The sequence below is a fragment of the Octopus sinensis genome, linkage group LG4, assembly GCF_006345805.1.
Source record: "Octopus sinensis linkage group LG4, ASM634580v1, whole genome shotgun sequence".
NCBI lineage: Eukaryota > Metazoa > Mollusca > Cephalopoda > Octopoda > Octopodidae > Octopus > Octopus sinensis.
In genome coordinates this window covers 63404065-63428570 of record NC_043000.1, presented here as the reverse complement: position 1 = coordinate 63428570, position 24506 = coordinate 63404065, and the positions used below count along the sequence as shown (strand labels likewise).

The window sequence follows — 24506 nt, the reverse complement described above, 5'->3', positions numbered from 1 at the left end:
GCAGGATGCTCATGCAGCGGTAACACAACTTGTCTGTTGAACAGCCATTGTAACTCGGAGACAGTTGTATACGAAGCAGAGGTAACAGCCATAGGACCAAACGGGCAACCGAGCGTGCGGAAGTATGCAGTGGAAAAGGAAGGCCCCCCCCACTTCAGAACCCGCTTTAACAACCACGGGTCCTCCTTCAACATTCCGGAGAGACGTAACGCCACAACCCTAGCCAAGCACATTTGAAAGAAAGCGCCACAGAATACAGCATAAAATGGAAGATCCTGGAGAAATGCAAACAGTACTTCAATAGCAGCAGAAAGTGCAGGTTGTACCTGGCTGAGAAGAGAGCAATTTTAAAAAGTATCCACACTGCATGCTAACATAAAACACCCCACGACCTTAACCAATGCAGAAAGAAAATAGACCAACGAACACAACTATATACCTACACCTCTGGAAAAATTATGCATATGACACCACTACACATATCTCACACCCCATCCCTACAGGAACAACAAACTTAATAATGCACACTTTCCCCACAAACGCTTCAAGATAACTCTTGCCGGCCTTACAGCGTACCCAACGAAGGGATATAACTCCTAATCTTATCCCCTGGCCCTTTTTCGTTTCACCACCCTTTTTCACAGCAGAAGCAAACCAGATGTGTTAATCCACTTCCGACAATAGAGAGCAGTTGCCATACCCCATTCCATATCGGTTAACTCTGATGAGCGTAAGGTTATATAATCGAATTGTTACCTAACACTCCATTATATTCCTTGCGCGAAACCGATTGGTAAGATCAGCCGTAATGTATATATATGATAGTGTACATTTTGGATAATATCTATCTATCTATCTATCTATCTATCTATCTATCTTCTATCTATCTATTATCTATCTATCTATCTATCTATCTATCTATCTATCTATCTATCTATATCTATATATATATATATATATATATATATATATATATATATATATATATATATATATATATATATATATATATATATATATGGGCATAGATGGTCGTGGTGAAGCGTGGTATATACCATCTAATAACGACTTCGTTCAGAAGGTTGGAATAATGCATATAATGTTCCAGTAAGGGAAAAGAGAAAGATACAACCGAACAGAATGTTCAAGAGAGAGGTTTTATTGATATGTTAACTTGTGTGTGCGTCAATGTATTCAGAATAGTAGACAGGCCATCATGAGAACAAAGAGTATGTGTGTATAGACATGGATGTACGCGTATGCGTTAACTATATGTAAGAGCAACAATGAAGAGAACAGTGAGAGAGTCTATAATGAGAAGTTCGACAAATGTTCATAGACACAAGAGTGAAAAATATCAGTTCGTAGTCAATTGTACGCGGTAGTTGAAATATTGTATCAAGAAGTTGCGGCGATGATGCAGAGCCGGTTGCCGTACATGTCTTACGTGAAGTTGTGGGTGTAATACTGCTGCCAGGGTCACTTGCACAGGAGTTCTCGCAGGTTGTACATCCGCTGTTAACCATGGTGAAGTGCTGTATTGAAACCTGTGTTAGTTGCTGGTTGGTGTGTATGTAGAAATGATGGTGACGACGTTAACAAGATGATGGCGGCGACAAAGAAAGAGGTTGCCGTAATGCTGTTGGGCGCGTCGTCTGGTATTGTCGCAGGAACTGGCTGTGTCTTGTGTGGTCAGTAGCTAGACCTTAAAAGGTCTGGAACCAAAGACTGCGAGACGAGGAGAAGATGAGATTTATAATGAACAGTAGGCTCAGCGGGGTTGAAAAAAAGGTTGTCTCACGTGATCTTTTTTAGGGGCTCCGATTGGTTATACGCTGCAGATTGGCGCGGCAGAGTAAGAGACGTATTGTGCCAAAACTAACCAATCAGAGTAGTGGATACAACGGTGTCCAAACAGCGCCCAAAGGCTAGCTGTTATCTGCTACGTTCGAATGTAAGTATATATAATAAAAAGGAGTGTACGCCACAGGGGTACGAGCCTCAACACGTATTTTTAAGCATATGGTGTAAAGACATATATGAGTATACATGTATACGCAAGTGTGTATTTGTGTGTACTGTATATAAGTGTGTGTGTGTGCGCTCACGCGTACTGAATATACATTTATATATACACAACGCGCGCGCACACACATACATGCATACATACATACATACATACATACATACATATATACATACATACATACATACATACATATATACATACATATATACATACATATATACACATGTATACACACATACACGTCTTTACGCTATACGCTTTAAAAATCCGTGTTGATGTTCATGCCCCATAATGTAGCAGATGAACAAATAGAGTCGATAAAATGTATATCAGACTCAAAGAGAATTACTGGGGTCCATATTATTGACTAAACCCTTAAAGATGATGCCCCAGCTGCCGTACGCTTCGAATGATGCTTTTTTATTGGGTCGGCCGGCACTTTGGGGTCTAACTCTATAAGCTTCTACTGGGTAGCCCGACGTGTTTGGTCTCAAACTCGAGGTCTGCATCAAGCGGCACACACTCTAGCTACGCCACTGTCAGTCCATCTTTTGTTTATGAGGTATTTTGTAGCAATCTTCTGATCTTGGATCGCAAGCGCATAGCTTTCGAAATGTGATATAATGCACAGGTTTGGAGCTTAGGTATTGATTTTTCACTTTTGACAATGAAATACGAACACATTTTTTGGCCAAATTTTGTTATGCCAGTTGAAAATATCATCAATTCCAGCTTTTCTTTGCTTCTTCTTTCTTTCTTTCTTTCTTTCTTTCTTCATTCCTTTCTTTCATTCTTCTTTCCTTCTTCTCTTCTCCCTCCCTGCCTCCTTCTTTCTTTCGTTCGTTCTTTTGGCATTGTAAGCATAGATGTTCAGCTCATCTCTTGTCCACAAAGAAATTATTTGTTATATTAGTATCTCTAACAGTTGTTGACCCTAGCACGTAGCCATTAGATTTTTGTGAAAGAAATAATAATAAATGGATTTAATGCCAGAATAAACAGAATTACAAAAAGATTGTCTCATTGGAATATTCCTTTCTATTCTAGCCACAAAGCCCGACATTTTGGGAGAGGGGGCCAGTCGATTAGATCGACCCCAGTACGTAACTGGTACTTAATTGTTGCTGTTGTTTAGTCCCAAACCAGCTCTGATTGAAAGCATTCCAGCCATAACCAGTCCATCTTCTTGTCGAGGTACAGTGAATGCAGCACCACATTATCCATTATCTCTTTTTTATTCTTTTCTAAAACAGTAAAACGTGATTTAAGAAAAAGTTGGCTCTGATTTCAAGCAGGTCTAGCTTCCACAAAGGGGCTCCAGCACTGACTTGTTCTATCTGGTAGTAGATATTATATGACTATTAGTGTGCATGTTCAGTGCCTCCATGTTGATTTGCATACCATTGTTTTATAATTGATTGATGGACTTTTTCCTGGGTAAGTATGAATTTATTGGGTATTTTTTTTTCTGTGTGAGTATTTGGTAAAACTGCTGTTGTTTTATACAAGGTTAACCGCAATCAACCAGACCTGCGATAAAAAGCATTCCAGTAGAGACAACATCTTTTATTGGTAAATTTTTTGAATAACACCCACACGATTTTCACTAAGAAAAAAAAAATTCGGATTTTTGGCGTGGAATCAAGTACCCTGACCTCTTAATATGCTGCAAATCTCTTATTTTCGTTCGGAAAAAGTGGGGTGCGAGGTGGGGACTACCCCCCCCCCTCCCCCGTCCCGGAATTTTTTTTTTTCTTCGTTGAATGAATTCCTGTGACCTTCTAATATGCTGTAAAACCCTTTTGGAGATACGAAAAACGGGGTGGGTAAGGTGAAAACCTCGGAAATTTCAACCCCCTCCCCACCCATTGATCTTTTCACCAGCACGATTTTCACTAAGGAAAAATAAACAGAAACTCGGATTTTTTTAGTGGAATCAAGTACCCTGATCTTCTAATATGCTGCAAATCCCATATTTTGGTTCGGTAGGGGCATTACTCAAAAACTTTACCCTGTTATTTAGGTACAATGATGGTGCTTGGGTAATCAACGTCCTAGGCCAGCCTTACAATGCGCGCTCTCGTCTCCCAGTTGAAATTCTTTGATAAATGCAACCAAAAGCAACAGCTTGTTACATTTGTTCAATTGTTTCATACTGAACTATTTATAGTTTGACAATTGACATTGTATCATTGTATCAATTGCTCAGCTGATGATTATTCAATTTTCTGCTACTACTAAAGCATTGTTCCGGGAGTGACTTCACCTGCTCTCTTTATCACGGAGTTTAGGTGTTTTTCATTGGATTAAGAAATTTTGTCCAAGTTATTGAAAATTTGAGTCATAACCCCTGAATTTATCTCCCTAGGCGGTCTCCTGGTGTGTTTAATGCGCTGCATTAGCCCTGTTAAGACTACATTATCCAGTGTAACTATCATTAAAATAAGTTACGATTTGAGGGAAAGTGGGCTATGACTCGTCTTCAGGTACACAAAAAATTTCAGGGTAATTTTTCGTTAGGCGTGCCATTCAAAAAGTCACCCGAATAGTAGTTTGCTCACAACTGGTATAGAGCTTGCGCGGGAATCTTGTTTGTACCAGAGTTTGAATTTGAAACAGATCTGTGCTGAGAAAAATACAATTTTATGATGCATGTAATTGGATATTGTGTCAATGTTTGCTAAGATTCATGCATTTATTTAACCACAGATGAGCCCTAGTCAGAGCAGACCTATGATGCGTGTGTGGTGTGTGTGTGTGGTGTGTGCATGCGTGTGTGGTGTGTGTGTGTATAGGGCAAGAAAGAGAGAGGGAGATAGGTAGATCGATCGATCGATAGATAGATAGATAGATAGATAGATAGATAGATAGATAGATAGATAGATAGATAGATAGATAGATATTATGGCCTCCGTTTAAAGACAAGTGTACATTGATGAGTAAATATTATTTCTCGGATCTTTTCGGTTTGACCGGCAGTTTTTTCTAGCGGTGTCATATGAAATTGTCACCCATAATTATGACCCTAGTATCGATCTATTGCATTTCAATCTGTTTTAGAGTTAGGGTTAGTTAGGGTTAGGGGTGGGGGGAAGAGTATCTTTTTTTCTTCAGAAATGTAAATAAACCCAACCTGTTTCTTAAACGAGGGACATATTCATACGGCACAGAATGTTTTCACCTCAATAGACGTCATTGATTGGTTGAAATTGCAGAAATTGAAGAAAATAAACAACAAATATCTTACAAACCATAGAATTTTCTCAATAAAGCCAAGAGAAATAGATGTTTTATAAACACATTCTACCAGTATACGAAGTTTAAAAGTGTTTAGTTACGTGCATAAATAAAAAGTGATTATTAAACTATTTTAAACGATGTAAGTTTATGCACGAACATCGTACAATTATTGTTTGTTATTAATAAACTTTATCGAGCTTTTAGCCCACTAATTTAATATAATGTTCGGTCATCCTTTGATAGCTGTAGCAATTAATCCAGTGAGGAACAACAACTCGTATGAGTTTTCAAAGACTTCATGTACATGGAGTATTTATTCCGATCCGGAATGAGAGGATTTTACACAGCTTGTATATTAACATTCAACAAAATAGAATGGAAGTTGAATAAGAAAAGGTTTTTGTCTTGCCGCCTTCCATGAATGGTATAGAGGATTTAACAAAATTCAAATCAACGCGGGGTTTTCCCGTAGCAGGAACAGAGATGTAAAAGACGTAGTTAGCTGCAGGCCACGTGGGAGAGGAGAAGAGGATGTTACTTGGCTGTGCGAGTCTTTTTATATCTATCTAATGAGCGAAGATGCATGTAGTTGAGCTGGTGGTGCAGTATTTTCCTGTTGTAAAGTGTAGGATGGGAGAGTATGAGGTTCTGGTGTCAGAGCGCCTGTATTGGCCTGTTTAAGTCTGTCAATCGAGACTGTTTCTCGGGAACCATTTAAGTCTATGGTGAAATGTTTAGCATTGCATGCCAACACGCGATAAGGTCCCGAGTAAGAGGGAGTGAGGGGACCTCTCACTGCATCCTTACGTACAAAAACGTGAATCCACAAGGCAATATCCTTGGGGACTGCCGAGTGTTCATTGGTTGAAGCTCCTGAAGGTAAGCACACAGGTAGTTAACATAAAGGGCGGGATCTTGAGTAATAAGATCAGCTGGGGTGAGCATCTGCCCTGGTAAGGACAACGGGGCACCAAAAAGCAGCTCAGCTGGAGGGAAATCAAGATCCTCCTTAACTGATGTTCGGATACCGAGGAGAACAATAGGAAGATACTTGGTCCAATGCTGGGTGTCAAGAGAGACTCATAAAGCAGCTTTCAGCTGACGGTGGAATCGTTCCACCATACCGTTCGAGGCTGGATGATAGCTGGTTGTCCTAATCCATTGAGCCCCGATGATTTTTGCCAACTCGGAAAAGCGATGTGACTCGAAATGCCTGCCGTGGTCTGTAGTGATAGTGGTGGGAACACCATAGCGTGATATCCATCCTGATATTAGAGCTCGCACTACGGATTCAGCGGTGACATCTGTTTACGGAATCGCTTCAGGCTATCGTCTGAAGCGATCAATACAAGCCAAGATATATGTGAATCCTTGACTGATAGGCCATGGTCCCACAATATCCATATGCACGTGAGAGAAACGGGCGTCAGAGGAGTTAAAAGTACCGAGAGGTGCCCGGATATGCTTGTGCACTTCAGACTTTTGGCATTGAAGACAGGCGCGAGACCATTTGGTAGCATCCCATCTCATGTTTAGCCAGAAAAATCCAGCCGTAATGAGTTTTACTGAGGCCGCGATGCCAGGATGAGACAGATTATGCAAAACATCGAAGACAACCCTGCGGTGCTTCTCCGGAACGAAGGGGCGAAGTGACTCCGTTGAAGGCTTTGCACCATAAACAGGGTGCGCTAATAGTGAGGTTTATGCAAGTTCACGCTTTACCGTTTGAAAGGCATCTATTTGGCAAGGTGAAAGTGAAATAGCTTCATGTTTGCTCTTACTATCCTTTAAAAGTTCAGAAAGAGGAGCAAGGTGTTCTGAACAGTGAGGGATAAATCGTCTATAAAAGTTCAATAATCCCAGGAAATGACGAAGTTGCCGGAGTGAGGTAGGAGGAGGAAGTTCTTGGATAGCACGGACTTTTTCAGGAAGAGGCCTAATACCCACTTTATTGATGAAGTGGCCAAGGAAAACAAGTCAATAGGATCCAAAAACACATTTATCTGGATTTATTCTAACTCTGAATTGGGTCAGGCACTGGAAAAGCAGCTTTAAATGTTGTATGTGCTAGAACTGGCAATCAACAGATTATCGATATAAGCATAGACGAAGTCCAGCCCACGAATGACCTCATCTATAAAGTGCTGGAATGTACTGGCAGCATTCCGCAGCCCAGACGGCATTGTCAGAAATTCAAAAGTGCCAAACAGTGTTGTCACGGCAGTTTTAGGAATGTCTTCTCGATGCACAGGAATCTGATGATAGGACCGAACCAGATCAAGCTTAGAGAACACTGTAAACCCCTGCAAGGATGAAGCAAAGTCCTGCAGATGGGAGATTGGATAACGATCGAGGACAGTCATAGCATTTAGGCGTTGGAAATCTCCAGTAGAGCACCAATTGCCTGATCCTTTTGCGACCATGTGCAACGGTGAGGCCCATTGGCTGGTGGAGAGGCGGATAATTTCTAGCTCAAGCATGTGTTCAAACTCTACATTGACTGCCTTAAGTTTATCTGGGGGTAGGCAACATGGCCGAGAAAAAATAGGAGGCCCGGTTGTAGCAATAAAATGCCTTGTCGCGTGGGCAGGGTTATCCACTTGGACGTTTAGCTTGGTCAGTTCCGGGAAAGAGGTCAAAATAGCTTGATAGGGATCACCAGCTGTGGCTTTGAAGAAAACTGGGCTGGCTGCAGGAGTATTCGATATTCGTCCAGGAATATGGAGGTCAGTGGTGCAGTCTACCAGTCTCTGCTTACGAACATCAACCACGAAGGAAAAGTGATGGAGAAAATCTGTGCCTAGGATTGGATAGGGCAGATCAGCGATGATAAAAATCCACTTGAAGTCCCGTTGAAGGGCCAAATCGAGGGAAAGAGAGACCTGACTATATGTTGAAATGGGTGAGTGGTTGACAGCTTGAAGGGTAACATCCGATAGAGGAGGTTTGTCCTTGATGAATTTCAGCGGCCAAATACTACAAGCCGCACCAGAATCTACCAGGAAAAATTCGCGTGATGAACGATCTTTAACGAAAAATGCACGGATCTGGGGATATGTATTGGGAGCAGCCGCCGTGCTTAGCATCCTGTAGTAGTGTTTCCCTGGCTCAAATAAGAGCATGGTTGAATTCACTTCCTAGCATTCTGGCCAAAACGACAATGATACCAGCATAAGTCTGACGAGGGTGCAGGAGGAAAGGCACATCGCATGGGGAAGAGTGACTGGCTGAACGTTCGCTGTCGTGGCGAATTCTGAGAGGCACATAAGTTCTTCACCTGCTCGGTAAGTTCCCTAATAGCCTGCAGAGTGTCCACCTGAGTGGAATCAGGCTGCTGAAATGAAGCTACGACTGTTGAGGGAGAAGGAGAAACAGCAGCCAATTTGTTGTCTACAGTTCTATTTCCAGTGTACTCCAAAATTCTATCAGCAGACAAGGCCAACTGGTCGATGGGAGTGACGTCCATGCTAGGGGTGAGAATCCCCTGCACGTGCGAAGGCAAACAGGAGAAGAAAAGCTGTTTTAGCAAGGAACTGTCTTTGGAAGAATCCTCGGTGAGCTCTCTCATTCTGCACAGCAGTTGAGTAGGCGTCCTGCCATCCAAATATTCATCACAAATTAGTGTGCAGAAACGCTTACTCTCGGGTATGGCCATCCTGTAAATTATCTCACTCTTGAAGGATGGATATGTGGCATCTTTAGTGGTGTCAATAATGATGTCCTTGAGACTATTCGCTAGTGATGGAGGGATGGAACTCAGTAGAATATGCAGTTGCTGCCACTTGGATGAAATGTCACTCGCCGTGAAGTACAAGTCCAACTGGGAAAACCAGAGCCGCACATCACCACTAAAGGCTGGTAACAGTGAATGGCTCATTGTGATTGAAGTCGAAATTGACAGAAACAAACAGGCGCCGCCCGACAAAATCTTTGTGACTCGTAGTTTCACTCCAAATTTGTATATTAGAACCTACAAGATGAAATTGAAGAATGTTGAGCAATGGCAGTGAGGGGGCAAAATCCAGGTGAAAACGAGGCAAAGCATTAGGATGCATGCGAGAGGCACATGGTCAAGTAATGGAGACAAAACCTATCCACCATGTAAACAACAGAATCATCACGCACGTGGGTGTCGAAAAGGAGAACGAGCTATTTAAAATACCTTTTTTTTTGCTTTAATGTGTATCTCCTGCTATTTTTTTTTTGTTTAAGGAAACTATCTGGCAGATAGTTTCTGACGTTGGGGTCACCTCTTTAGCGAGCTTTTAGCCCACTAATTTAATATAATGTTCGGTCATCCTTTGATAGCTGTTGGAATTAATCCAGTGAGGAACAACAACTCATATGAGTTTTCAAAGACTTCATGTACATGGAGTATTTATTCCGATCCAGAATGAGAGCATTTTACACAGCTTGTATATTAACATTCAACAAAACAGAATGGAAGTTGAATAAGAAAAGGTTTTTGTCTTGCCGCCTTCCATGAATGGTATAGAGGATTTAACAAAATTCAAATCAACGCGGGGTTTTCCCGTAGCAGGAACAGAGATGTAGAAGACGTAGTTAGCTGCAGGCCATGTGGGAGAGGAGAAGAGGATGTTACTTGGCTGTGCGAGTCTTTTTATATCTATCTAATGAGCGCCACCTAGTTGTTAACGATGTGAGAAGTGGGATAACTCTAGATGGCTCTCATTAAAACATGACAACACTGGATTCAAATAAGGTTGCCTACAAGACCACAAAAATGAACGCCACTTAATTTAAGAGCATTTAAACATATTTTAATTCAAATAAAAATATTGTAATCGATATCATAAACTGTGAGACAAATTCTTAATAAGTATTTGATTGTGTCCAAGGTGAGATTTAGACTTAATGGGATTCCTAGACCAATAGGTTGTGGGGGTGGCTATGATTTTGGTAATTCATAGAGTTGTGGCAAGTAGCCATTTTTTAAAAAAGGCGCCAATTTGTGGTAGCTGGCAATATGATGTAATGTCGTATTGCCAAAGAAATATTATTGTCGTTTTTCCATTGGTTAATATAACTGCTCATATAAGAATACTAAGAGTTACTTGAAGAATATATGTATGTAATTTCGATTCTTTTAAGTTAAGTTGAGCAGTTATAAAAACCCTGGATTTTGGGAAAAACGTCAGTGTTTGTTGGATGTAACTTAAACTCCACGACACTCCTTTGAGACATTGGTGATTTTTTATGCCATATCCAAGGAAAATCCAACAAGTCTATTTTGAATTGTTGAGATTCAATATTAGTTAGATTAAAGAATTAGATAGTAAAATATATAGTCATAATTCTCTATGACAAAATTTACCTTTCTTTCACCTGTATATAATATAAAATGCTATATGTATATAATAAGGATTAATTAAGAAAATGTTTTCTCTTTATTCACGTTCTTCAACTATGTATAAATATGTATTTCTGTAATTATTAAATTGTATTTTCTTATAGCGGTTAATGTTCGTTAGTGTTCCAGAAAGTATATTTTTCTATGACGTTTATATAACTGTAGTTCGAACTGCGTATAATGATAACACTTAAGTTATAAGTGACGGTTCTATCATTATACATCCTTACTTTAAATAGGAAACATAATAAGTAGCGTTGCATTGACTGTAAACAAAACTAACTAGGAAATAAATGCTATAATATATAACACAAGAAAAGCATGGTTGCTTAATACCGCTATAGAGTGTTCCATTAAATCTAGAGGTTCCAAAAAGTTTCAAGAGGCCCTTAAACTTAAAAGGGTGTCTGTAGATTGAGAGAGAATCGGTTAAATTTAATGGCTTTTTAAAACTAAAAAGACCCAATAAATCAAAAGGGCTCAGTAATTTTAACCCTTTAGCATTTAAACCTGTCACCCAGCCCAAATTTTCTACCTACTTTATGCTCAAATCGGCCAGTTCTAGTCCCTCACATCTATCCTACAGTGTCAGTCTAAAGATATACAATCATACCATCAAAGTCTTGAAGCTGCAAGATAATGCATGATTAATTCAAAACAATGTGAATAAATAAGCATTACATTTGATAGTGTAATCTGAATGCTAAAGAATTAAAGGAATTCTACTGGATTAAATAATATTTAAACTAGTAAAAAAAAATTACAAATTATTTATTTGATTACTGTAAATATATCCTTTTAATTTTTAACTCCAATCTTTTGGCTTTTCTGAGTTAAAGGCTCCCACTATCATTTAAACTTGTGGCAGGGGGCCTGGACCATGGCTCTTACATAAATCCAGTCTTGATTATATCATCCAAATATATGCTGTAATAGATAAATGAAAGAAACTCTTTGGGGAATTGTCAATCTGTGCTACATGTATTTACTGGGAGTTTGCCAGGCAAACAAAAGTCTTAAATCCGAGAGCAACACATAAATTCTGAATGGCTTATACAAATTTGTTAATCCGACAGAAACTTTGATAACTTAGCACTAAAAGGATCAGATGAAATCACTCCTCCAACAAAGAAGAATGGAGGTCAGTAGAGAGGGGGGACATGCAGTGTTTATGATTTGTCACCATCAAAATTTGCCTAGTAACAGATTAACCAGTGATATGCAATATCAATTAGAATTTTTCAACTGCGTTTTCTGCTGAAGTAAAAAGACTGAAGAAAAGTTGTCAAAAAAGTTGGGAAAATGAACTAATGTTGTTTGACAGGATGAAAAAAGTGCATATTGTAGGGCTAGAAAGAAGGGGTGCACATTGTAAAACAGGTATAAGGAGGTTCACATTGCAGGCCTGGAAGAAGGAGGAACTTGTAGAAATGAGAAAAAGGCTAGGACAATATAGAGCTTGAAAAAGAGGATGAACATTATAGGAATGAGAAAAGTAGGCATATATTGTAGTGTTGGAAGAAGTGGATTTATATTGAAAGGCTGGAAGTGGGTGTACACCTGATGAACTGGATTGTTATCTGTATCTATGAAACATCATGTAATGTGAAGCCCTTTAAAATCTCGCAACAGCTGTTGTGTACTATTTCCATTCATTTGCATGAACACACACATACATATTACACACACTGTGTATGAATGTATATACAGGCTTCCATAGTTTCCTTTGCTAAATTTCACTCATTGGCCAACCTAGGCTATGGTAGAGACATTTGCCCACACAGTATCTTACAGTGAGATTGAAATAAACTTCTTTACCAAATAACCATGCATTTATCTATCATTTTCTCCTCTTTCTCTCTCTCTCTCCCTCTCTCTCTTTCTGCTGAAAATTGTATCATGGCTATCTTAATAGTGCAGGTGGCAGGAGAAAAGCACCTAATACTTGCAGTGAAGTGGTTGGTATTACAAAGGGCATCTAGTCGTAAAAATCATGCCAAAACAGACATTGGAACTTGATGCAGTCCTTGGACACATTAGTTTCTGTCCAACCATCCAACTTATGCCAACATGGAGCATGGACATAATATGATGATGATGATGGTGACGACGATGATGATGATGTATCTGATTGTGGGAAAAACTGCAGGTGTTGTTTTTAAGTACTAATATGTAAATTATCAATTGTATACCAAACTGTTTCAATATGATTGAATATTATTTACTAGTGTATCTGAAAGTGAGATATAATTCATGAAGTTTTCTTGATGTGAAGAGAGGTAGTTGTATACTAGTTTTTTAAATACTGATTATCAAAATAGTCACAAAACCTCAAATTACTGGATGGATGAATGGCAAAAATTAGACCCTTATCCCTAAAAGATTCAAGTGGATAAAACAAGAATAATTCCCTTGAATATTTTGGACATGTTGAAGGCAGTGTGCTGGCAGAATCATAAGCATGCTATGCAAAATACTTAGTGGCATTTCTTCCTTCTTTACGTTCTTAGTTCAAATTCCAGCTAGGTCAACTTTACCTTTCATCTTTTTGGGGTTGATAAAATAAGTACCAGTTGAATACTGGGGGTTGGTGTAATTGACTTATCCTCTTCCCCAAAGTTGCTGGCCTTGTGCCAAACTTTGAAACCACTATTTTGAATATGCTGCTGTGATTGTTGTTCTTATAAGAGTGAGACAGGCCTGGTTATTTTTATAAGAGTAACTAGCTGTTGTTGTGGGTGTTTGCTGACTCCTACCAAGCTGACTCTATAATTAAAGGTATTCCCACTACAATCATCCTCACTCATGGCTGTGTGGTTAAGAAGTTCACTTTACAGCTACAGAGTTTTGGATTCAGACCCACAGCATGGTACCTTGAGAAAATGTCTCCTATTATAGCTCTCGGTTGAGCTATGCCTTGTGAGTAAATTTGGTAGACATAAATTGTCAAGAAGCCCATTGTATATATACAAGTGTGTGTGTCTCCTCACTGCTTAGCAACCAGTGCTGGTTTGTTTACATCCCTGTAACTTAGTGGTTCAGCAAAAATGACTGATAGTATAAGTTCAAAATTCATAAAATATGCACTGGGGTCAATTTGCTCATGTAAATCCCTTCAAAACGATGCCCCAGCATGGCTGTAGTTCAATGACTGAAACAAGTAAACGATAAAAGAAAAAAAAACATAATGTAACTTTGACCACATTAATCATTTAGCTTTTAAACTGGTCGTATCCAGCCCAAATTTTCTACCTGTTTTATGATATAATTGGACAGATCCAGCCTCCAACTTCTATTCTACAATTTAATTTCAAAAATATACACTCACATCATTGAAATCTTGAAGCTACAAGATAATGCATGATTAATTTAAAACAGTGTGAATTAAATTTGACAGAATAATCTGAATGCTAAAAGGTTAACAAGTAAAATGGTAAGGTGTAGTTTGAGCGATATTGAGTAACCCTACAGAGGCTCTGTTATTGGTTTGTTACTAAGTATTTGTTGAAACTCATTTTTATGTGGTTTATTTGATGTAGGGATGAGATCATTGAGTTTTGGCTTTTGAAACCATATTTGGAATATGTATGTTTGCTGGATATACTTCACACTGTTCCAAACTTTTTTTTTTCAAAAATACTGTTACTACCACTATTGCTGCTGCTACTGTTGCTGCCATTACCATCATCCCCACCAATACCTCTGCTACTGCCACCTCCACAACCATCACCACCTCTACTGCCGCTGCAACCACTACTACCATTTTTTAAATTATTAGAGTGTAGTCAAAGGGAAATTTGATTACAGTTTCTAGCAGATCAAATAATCTGCATAAACTCCTTCATTGGTTCATTTACATAGATTTAAGTAGATTGGTGTCAGTATTTCATATCATGTAGCATGTGTATGAAGTATGTGATAGCCACAGCTTATAAAATTTTTAGTTGTGTTAATTTGGTTTGACTTGTAAGTTTACTTGGTTTTGCCATTTTGCTCACTAAAATTAGTTTGTTTCTAACATTTCTAGATGTGCTTGTAGTTTTTTTTTTTCGATGAGTGCTGTGATAAGAGACTTGCTTCTCAACCATGAGATCTTGAGTTCAATCTTATTGCATAAGTACATTGGGCAAATGCCTTCTACTAAAGCCCTTGGCTGATCAAAGACTTGTGAATGAATTTGGTGGATGGAAACTGAAAAAAACCTGGCCTAGTGGTTAGGGGTGTTTGATTCAGCTCATGGTTATGATGTCCTGGGTTCAATTCCTTGATCAGAAAAGGCAACATTTCATATTACTTCAGTATATAAATGTGTACTGGCTAGGTATTGGTGCAGCTCTCTTTCACTCCAGCTCTCACATACTGGATATGCTGCTGGGTCAAAGGTGAGTGGAGGAGGGGTGCTGAAAAGATGTCTATATCTACCCCTGACTACCTAGGTTTCTAATGCATGGTGCATCGTTGGTTGTGAATGATGGCTTTATTATTCCTTGTATATTTGAAAGCTGTTTAAATCTTAAATCATTAATGGTGTAAAGTATAAAATTCCCAGATTTAAATGACAAAACAAAAGACTAGAATCTATTGTGCATATGAGAATACTTAGCATAATGTTATTATAATCAACTCTGATGGAGAAAACTGTTAACAAAGGCATTACAATCATGACAGCCCTCTCCTTTTTTAGGAGTATGTATGTAGGACTATATTACCTAATATAAGACTGCTGGGAGTGATTTCAGACAGATTTGGTTACTATTTCTAGAAGATTAAGAAACCATATAGGGGCTAATTTAGCATATTTAAGGTTATGACAACAGTTCGTATTTCTCATTTACACAATCATTGTTCTTGTTCCTTTGCTGTAGATCAGTTCTCAGTGTTTTGAGCCATAGCTGTCCTATCTTTTCCTTAAGCTTTGCATGTCAAGATGATAGGATGTAAAGAGAGAGATTTGGTCTCTTCTTCAAGCAGAAGGAGAACCCTTTATAATGGTTCTTTTTAGCTTGTGATTTACAAAGTTTTTCTCTTAGGAAAAATAACATCTTGAAGAGGAATAAGAAAATATATGAACTGACAAAAACTAATTTCAGAACTAAGAAGTAAAAAATAAGGCATGGCAATGCATGTACATTTGATGCATTACCATCTGAAGACTGCTTTGATATTTTAGAAACTTAAGAATACATTAGTAGATGGCTATTAACTCTTTAACATGGAAATCAGATGTATTTGGTGTGGCTGTGTGATAAGAAGTTTGCTTCTTAACCATATGGTTCTGGATTCAGTCCCATTGTATGGTACCTTAGGCAACTGTTTTTTCTTGGCCTAACCAAAGGCATGTGAGTGGATTTGGTTGATGGAAACTGAAAGAAGCCTGTTGTATATATATCTATGTGTATGTATCTTTGTGTGTGTGTTTGTCTCCCACTACTTCTTGCCAACCAGTGCTGTGTGTTTACGTCCCCATAACTAAGCATTTCAGCAAAGAGACTGATAGAATAAGTACCAGGCTTAAAAAATAAGTACTGGAGCTGATTGGTTTGACTAAAAGAATTCTCCCAAGGCAGTCCTCCTGTATGGTGTCTAATGACTGAAACAAGATAAAAGATAAAAGATACTAAAAATTTCATTACACTTTAATGTGTAAAGCAGTTTTATATTCAAATCCGCTTTTGTTGAGGATTGTCATGTTTGAAAATATCTTTTGTTGAAGTATGTCAAGTTCATTATGAGATAAGGTGACTTTCAGTTAATATCAATTTTATGTTTTGGTTGATAATTAACATCATTATGGGAATAGCCATGAAACTGAATTATACAGTTGAAGGGTTAAAATGATTCTATGATTGGTTTGGCTTGGACATTCAACTTCTAATAGAGTGAAATACTGACATTACTCTCCTCCATCTGTAGTGGTTGTGTGCCAGAGTTTGTGTCTTCACTAACAATTTGCTTGCTCATTTCTCAATATTGTCTGTCAATATTTTTGGTCTGTCTACCTCTCCGTAGTTCCTTAGAGAATGGTTGTTGCACTGGCTTATACTACATGGTTATACCATCTCAGTTTTCTGTGTTTCATCATTGTGAGAAGGTATTCACAGGAGCCAATGCAATGCTGGATGGTTTTGAAAATCTACAGATTTGGGATGTGGTTCAAGTACAAGATGCTTAAGATGTTGTGGTAGCATCTCGTTTCTGGTGCCTATATCTTACTCTGTATCTCTGCAATAAGAATCTATGTCTTTGACTGAGTAATATCAATAAAGACTTTTGGGGATTTTTGTTGTTGGTTGTGGAGGAAGTATCTATGTAGTCTCTCAGATGCAAGAAATTACAACCAAATCTTCCTGAAATCACATCCCACCATCTTGAAAAAGAAAGGACTATTTGACAGTCTTTTTCAAGATGAGGACTGCCTTTGATTGTCAATAATGTTGTTTTTGTCATTGCTGTTTAGCTCTGAGCAAGCTTTGACTTAGAACTAAAGAACAACAATGGCATTGACAGTCCATAACATTAATAATAGAAGATGACTGCAACCAATTGCTGATCTTCAACATTTGCATAAGGAATTTTGTAACTTTTATTAGAATATGCTTTTTTGTATATATCTAAGAATACATTGTTCAATGTTGCCTTCCTTTCTTAAGATGGTAGTTATGGTGGGGTATAGTTTGAAGGAGATTTTGACTACTTTTTTCAGCTAGTTAAGTGATCAAAAAAGCATAGTTGTACACTGATAAGTTGTGCTTCCTTATTTCAATTATTACTAGTTATTATAAAATTTTCTAATCCCTGTATTGTAGAATAGGTAAATCATATCACTGTGTTTTATAAGTGGTGACTAAAAGGGCTGGCCTGAGAAAGGGCATCTGGTCATAAAACACTGCCTCAAAAACCATCTGATCTTTACAGCATAGAAAAGTGAATGCAAAACAGATGATGATGATTACAATTAGTTTATTTACCTCATGATCATAGCAGTTAATATTTTCTCCAGCTCTAGCAAACAAGAAGATACACTCTGTATTGCCAAACCTAAATATATATTATCAGGTTGAGTAAAAAGTAAGCAATGTTTTGAACTATGAAGAATTTGTACCAGATTTTTGCAGTTTTTAATTTTTTAAAATATTCTTTTTGCAATTGTCTGATAATACAGACATAGACTTGCTCAACTGTATCAATAAATTAACATTGATATTTTTTTCACTGTTGTTACAATCATCTGAAATGGAACTGTCAAAGTATGATATTTGAGCAATTTTGCTATTCAACTTCAAAAAAAGGACATAAAGCAGCTGAAACTGCTGGCAATATCAACACAATGTCTGGTGCAGAAATGACCAGTGAGTGGTCAGCTCGAAAAGGGTTTAAACAATTTCGCAGTGGAGACCTGAGTGTTGTGGACGCTCATCTGTCATAGATCGTGAGCATAGTAGACACCCAACTGTCATCGATGATGGTTAATTAAAGACTGTCATTGAGAAAGATCCATGTAAAACCACTTGAGAGCTGGCAAAAGAACTTCAAGTTAGCCAGAAAACTACCTGCAACCATTTGTATGTGATCGGAAAATAAAAAAACTCGACAATTGGGTACCACACGATTTGAATGAAAATCAGAAAATGCACAGATATGAAATATGCTTGTCACTTCTTCTCTGTAACCAGACTGAATCATTTCTTGACTGTATTGTAACTTGTGATGAAAAGCGGATTCTGTACAATAATAAAAAATATTCTTTGCAGTGATTGGACCAAAGTGAAGCACTGGAAACCTTCCCTAAACCTGAGCTCTTCAAAAAACAAAAGGTTATGGTGACTGGTGGCGTACTGCTGGACTCATCCACTATAACTTCTTAGAACCCAGAAAAACCATTACTACAGAAACATATTGCCAAAATGAACAAAACACTGCTACTCCTAAGTCCCAGACTGGTCAACAGAAGAGGGCCAATCATTCTTCATGACAATGCTCAATCACACATTTCCCTAATGACACTCCAGAAGTTGAGAGAACTTGGCTATGATGTTCTTCCCCACCCAGCTTATTCTCAGATCTTTCTCCTACTAACTACCACTTTTTCAAGCATCTTGATGGTTTCCTGTGAGAGAAGGAGTTCAAAAATCAAATTGATGCTGAAAGTGTTTTCAAAGAGTTCATCAGCTCCAGAACTCCAGATTTACTGGAATAAACAAACTTATAACTCGGCAGAAATGTGTTGATTGTAATGATACTTACTTTGATGAATAAAATTTCTGCATTGTTGAAATATATTGTGATGAATTTCATGTTTCAAAACGTTGCTTACTTTTTACTCAGCCTGATATTTATGGTTACAAAGGTATTCAGACATACTTCAAACCTGATAAAAACAGCCAACATACTTTTAGTATGAATTATAAGCACAAAACATATGTAGCCTTATTGTGTATAATATAGTTCTAAATTTTCTCAATTGGAAGTAAATGGGCTTCCTGTTTCATAAGTGGGAAGTAAAGACTTGAGCTAGCAATAGGAGAAATAGGAACTCCTAAATTTTGATAATTTTTATCTTATTTAAATATTTTTTGTTTGCTTTTCATCTTTTTTTTTATATCTAAGGAAAGGAATTACTTTTCAAATTAAGAAGTAGTATATGAGTGAGATGATTTTCCTTTCCTAGAAAGTAAAGAATCAAAAATAGCAATAATTAAAATAAAGAAGGAGTATTCATCTGGGTACAGTTATGCTTACTGAAATAGCAGTCAAATCTCCCTCAAGTAATACCCAGTCATCTCACTTACTATCTTATGTAGTGTTTATTTCCTGATTGATAATCCTTTAATTTGAATCTCATCCTTGAAACTGTGCATTTGTACAAGGCAGTAAAATCTCTTATTTCACTGCATGATGCAGTAATGGAGGACTGATGAAGTGTTGTTTTAAAAATTAGTTTTTAAAACTGAAATCTCTTTAATTAAAAATTAATGATGCTTGGCCACTACCAAGCCAATGTTGATAGAGCTGTAGACGTATGATCAAACACATTCCAGTCATGACCAGCCTGCCTTTCATATTTTTAATAATTTTTGTATCCATGACTACATCAACTAAAGTGTCTCCTTTTATGTGATTTGATAAAAATTTTGAGGCATTTTTGATGCATGTTGAGTGACCATGTAAAAGCTCCTTCATTTGTGTATGAAAATTTTATGTGAAGTTTGGTGCTTTATAGCAATGAGATTATTCAAGATCTCTCTCAGCAGGAAGTCACTACCATTGTCATTTTAATATCCATTTTACCATGCTGGCTTTGGACAGATGGGCTTACTGTATACCGTATCACCACTTCTTGATTCTGTTTCATCAAGTGCCTCTGTTGCTCAACATAACTGATATTTCATTTCATTACTTCTTCTTGTGTCACTATCTCTTCTGGATACCTTCTACTAACAGAACTATTGTACCTTCTACTAACAGAAATATTGTATATAGAAATTGTTTGGTAGTATGCAGCAGGTTGCAATCTATTGTTTTCTGATATACATCAGGCTTTAAATATGCACTCAAATAGGTGCAGCTGTGGGTGTGTGGTATGCTTGCTTCCCAACCACATGTTTCTGGGTTTAGTCCCACTGCATGGCACCTTGGGCAAGTGTCTTCTATATGCCTCTGGCTGACCAAAGCCTTGTGAGTGGATTTGGTAGACAGAAACTGAAAGAAGCTTGTGCGTGAATATATAGGCACAGGCATGGCTGTGTGGTAAGTAGCTTGCTTACCAACCACATGGTTCTGGGTTCAGTCCCACTGTGTGGCACCTTAGGCAAGTGTCTTCTACTATAGTCTCGGGCTAACCAAAGCCTTGTGAGTGGATTTGGTAGACGGAAACTGAAAGAAACCTGTCGTATATATATGTATATATTTATGTGTGTATGTTGGTGTATCAGTGTTTGTCCCCCAACCATCACTTGATAACCAATGCTGGTGTGTTTATGTCCCTGTAACTTAGTGGTTTGGCAAAAGAGACCGATAGAATGAATTCTAGGCTTACAAAGAATAAGTTTTGGGGATGATTTGTTTGACTAAAGGCTGTACTCCAGCATGGCTGCAGTCACATGACTGAAACAAATAAAAAAAAAGAATAAAATGTGTGTCTTTGTTCCCCACCACCGCTTGACAACCAGTGTTAGTGTGTTTACATCCTTATAACTTAGTGTTTCGGCAAAGAGACCAATAAAATAAGTGCCAGACTTAAAAAAAAGTAAAAGTGTTGGGGTCAATTCATTTGATTAAAAATTCTTCAAGGAGGTGCCCTAGCATGGTTACAATCTAATGAGTGAAACAAGTAAAAGATGAAAAATATATCATCATTGTCATTTAACATCCACCTACTACTTTTCCATGCTTGCATGGGTCAGATGAAATTTTTTGAGGTAGATTCTTAATGGCCAAATGCTCTTCTTATCACCAACACTCACCTGTTTCCAAGCAAGATAATATTTCTCCATGTCCCCAAGTGTTTTTCATGGAAGAAGACTGAAAACACACAACATTCACTTGTGTGATGGTGATGCTTGTTTACAACCATATTGTCAGAACAAAAATACACTCAAATGCAAATACATACAGGTTTCTTGCAGTTCCCATCTATCAACACATACATATGTATATATGTATATATATATATACATGGAAGGTTTGGAGATGATGTACAGGTATTTTATATTAGAAGAAATGAGGTACTCAGAAAATCGGATGGTTTATATTTACAGATATTTATTTGTATATTAGATTTTTTATACATCATATAACTTAGATCATCTATTAGCGCTTTCTCCTATTCTAGTGGGGTTTTCAAATCAAACTAAGTTCCTGTGTGAAAGGTTTTGACCATTTTATAGTGGTGTATGTATATATATATATATATATATATATATATATATGAGGTGCAATGGCCCAGTGGTTAGGGCAGCGGACTCGCGGTTTCGATTCCCAGACCGGGCGTTGTGAGTATTTATTGAGCGAAAACACCTAAAGCTCCATGAGGCTCCAGCAGGGGATGGTGGTGATCCCTGCTGTACTCTTTCACCACTACTTTCTCTCACTCTTACTTCCTGTTTCTGTTGTACCTGTATTTCAAAGGGCCGGCCTTGTCACTCTCTGTGTCACGCTGAATATCCCTGAGAACTACGTTAAGGGTACACGTGTCTGTGGAGTGCTCAGCCACTTACATGTTAATTTCACGAGCAGGCTGTTCTGTTGATTCGGATCAACCGGAACCCTCGTCGTCGAAACCGACGGAGTGCTTCCATATATATATAGATATATATATATATATGTGTGTGTGTGTATACATATTGTTGAGTGTGGAGAAAGGAAAAAGAACAATGATTGTGTAAATGAGAAATACTAAGTTGTCATAACCTTAAATATGCTAAATTAGCCCCTATATCGTTTCTTATCCTGCTAGAAATAGTAACCAAATCTGTCTGCAAGTCAACTCCTAGAGGAGAAGCATGAAAAGGGAAATTCCAGAAGGCTGATGTTCTGATAAGAGAGGACTGGGCACAATGACAACGAAGACTTAAGATGGTCAGATGCACCAAGAGTGACAAGAGGTGGAAAGATGAGTAGGTCATGGGGTTAAATGATGGGGGTACAAAACCAGCTTGTTTTAAGGCACTGAGGCCATTATAGACAGAAAAGACAGAGGGACCTAGACCAAAGGAAGCAGCAAGTCGTTTGAGGATTTAATTCCAATTAGTTGACTGGCCCTTCTCTGGATGCAGTCCAGGATATATGTGTGCGTGTATGTGGTACCAGCACTGTCCAAGATATGGGAGCAGTACACTGCTGCAGGTCTTATTTGAGCTTTGTAGAGTGTCAGCCTCTGTTGAAGGTTAGATATTTTCTGGATCTGAAGCAAGAGCCAGTTTTGGGGATACAGCTCTAGTTAATGTATGTGCTTTTACCAAAAGTTTTCTTTTTTGTATTAACCCTTTAACATTCAGATTATTCTGTCTAATGCAATGCTTTCTTATTTGCATTGTTTTGAATTACACATGCATTATCTTTTTGTGTTGAGATTTCAATGGTGTGATTGTTTATTTTTTACAATGACATTATAAGATAGATATGAGAGGCTGAATATGGCTAGTCCCAACACAAAATGGGCAGAATATGGCTGGTGTAAATGCTAAAGGGTTAATGATCCAAAAATACGATTTTAGAAAAATCTAAAAATAATTAGTTTGGTAAGTAAATGTTTTAAAAATAATGTTCTCTAGAAATTGTTGTTCTTGCTAGTTAAATATCATCAATCACAACACTAACTAATGGAAAAGTACCATCATTCTTTGATAAAAAATTAAGTTATTTCCTATAAAAAAACAACCAAGATTTCAAATGATCTCATTGAGTTTATATGCAATTTGTAAGTTACAGAAATTTTTATCCTCGGTTCACATTATGAGATAAACATCATCTTTCAAAGATGATTCCATACCTTTAAAGCAGCAAGGTCACTTGGTGGTAGTATTGCAATTAAGCTTTACAGCTAGCTATAAATAGTAAAACTGCAACTGAAGAGATCACCATCCATCATAAATTTTGCCCCATCCAAATCTATTTGGGAAGAACTCCAGAGTATATTCTGGTAAAAGAAAAACCATACCTAATTCAAGTGACCACTCACTCATTCTTTCATCTTCACTGACACAATAATGATTATTTTACATTAAACATTCTCACCATTTGTAAAAATTACAAATTTGTCAATTATCTCAGTATTTAACAAACAAGATTATAAACTTGGATAATTTAGCATCAGGATATGCGACTCATGATTTAATAGCTATGAAACAGTTTTCATTATTTATCAGCGTTAAGTCCCACTATAATTAAAACTCTTGTTTAGTTTTGATTTTATGATTAGGTAATTATTTTCTAAATACCTGAAACGTGGCTATTCCGTCTAACTTATCTCACTGGCCATTAAAGAAAAATACCTTTGTAAAAAATAGTCTCTACCGTTTTTCAGAACTCTAAAATATATACACCTCACGGTTTATTTTGGTTTCTGCTATATTATTCAATTTAAATGCAAGCAGACATATATATATATATATATATATATATATATGTGTGTGTGTGTGTGTGTGTGTGTGTTTAGTACACTTACATATGCTAGAATAGAGAGTGATCATATCATTTCTCAAGTTTATTTTATTCACTGAGTATGGAACCTATAGATATTCACATTTAAAAAGAAAATGTCATACCGTACTTTCCTGTTACAAAAGTTGCTGTATTTCATCCAGCTAGCAGTGTTAACATAAAATCAATATCTGATTAAATATTAGAAGCTTCACGGGAAAAATCCTATGAAAATTCTACCTCGTTTAACTTTGAAAATTCCATTTGTTTACTAACGATCGACTTCAGTTTGGTTTAAATTTCTTTGTTTTTAGTGATCAAAATCGGAATTCATAGAGCGTTTCTCGACATTCGTAATGTTATATAATCATTAAAGCAATATTGAAATGAATTCAGAAGAAAAAAAAAATCAATTAAAAAAATTGTAAAACTGCAAAAACACCAACTCGTTCTGAAATGGAATTCATATTAAGGCATTCTGCAGAGAATCTATATATTCTCATGAAGAACTTACGTAATTAAGAGTAAGATAAGACACAACAAATATATAATATGTATACTGTAATAATATATATAGTCAGAAAGCTATACTTTTGGTAAGAATTTATATCATAGCGATAACTACGCGATTCGAAACTGTCATGTGTGTACTGGCAGTGACCGCCGACAGTCGCGAGTACGCATGTCCGTCCTTTGGAGGGCGGAAGTCATTCTAACGGAGTTACT

General features: G+C 37.5%; 1 protein-coding gene across 1 annotated transcript; it reads right to left on the bottom strand.

Moving 5' to 3' along the window:
• Positions 1-8399: 8399 nt before the first annotated feature.
• LOC115210455 lies at positions 8400-9146 on the bottom strand. The gene has a single exon (XM_029779058.1). The coding sequence runs from the start codon at positions 9144-9146 to the stop codon at positions 8400-8402; it is 747 nt and encodes a 248-aa protein (XP_029634918.1).
• Between the last annotated feature and the right edge of the window lie 15360 nt (positions 9147-24506).

Coding starts and splice junctions, on each gene's coding strand:
- LOC115210455 (XM_029779058.1), bottom strand. CDS start 9,146: ATGAGCCATTCACTGTTACCAGCCTTTAGTGGTGATGTGCGGCTCTGG.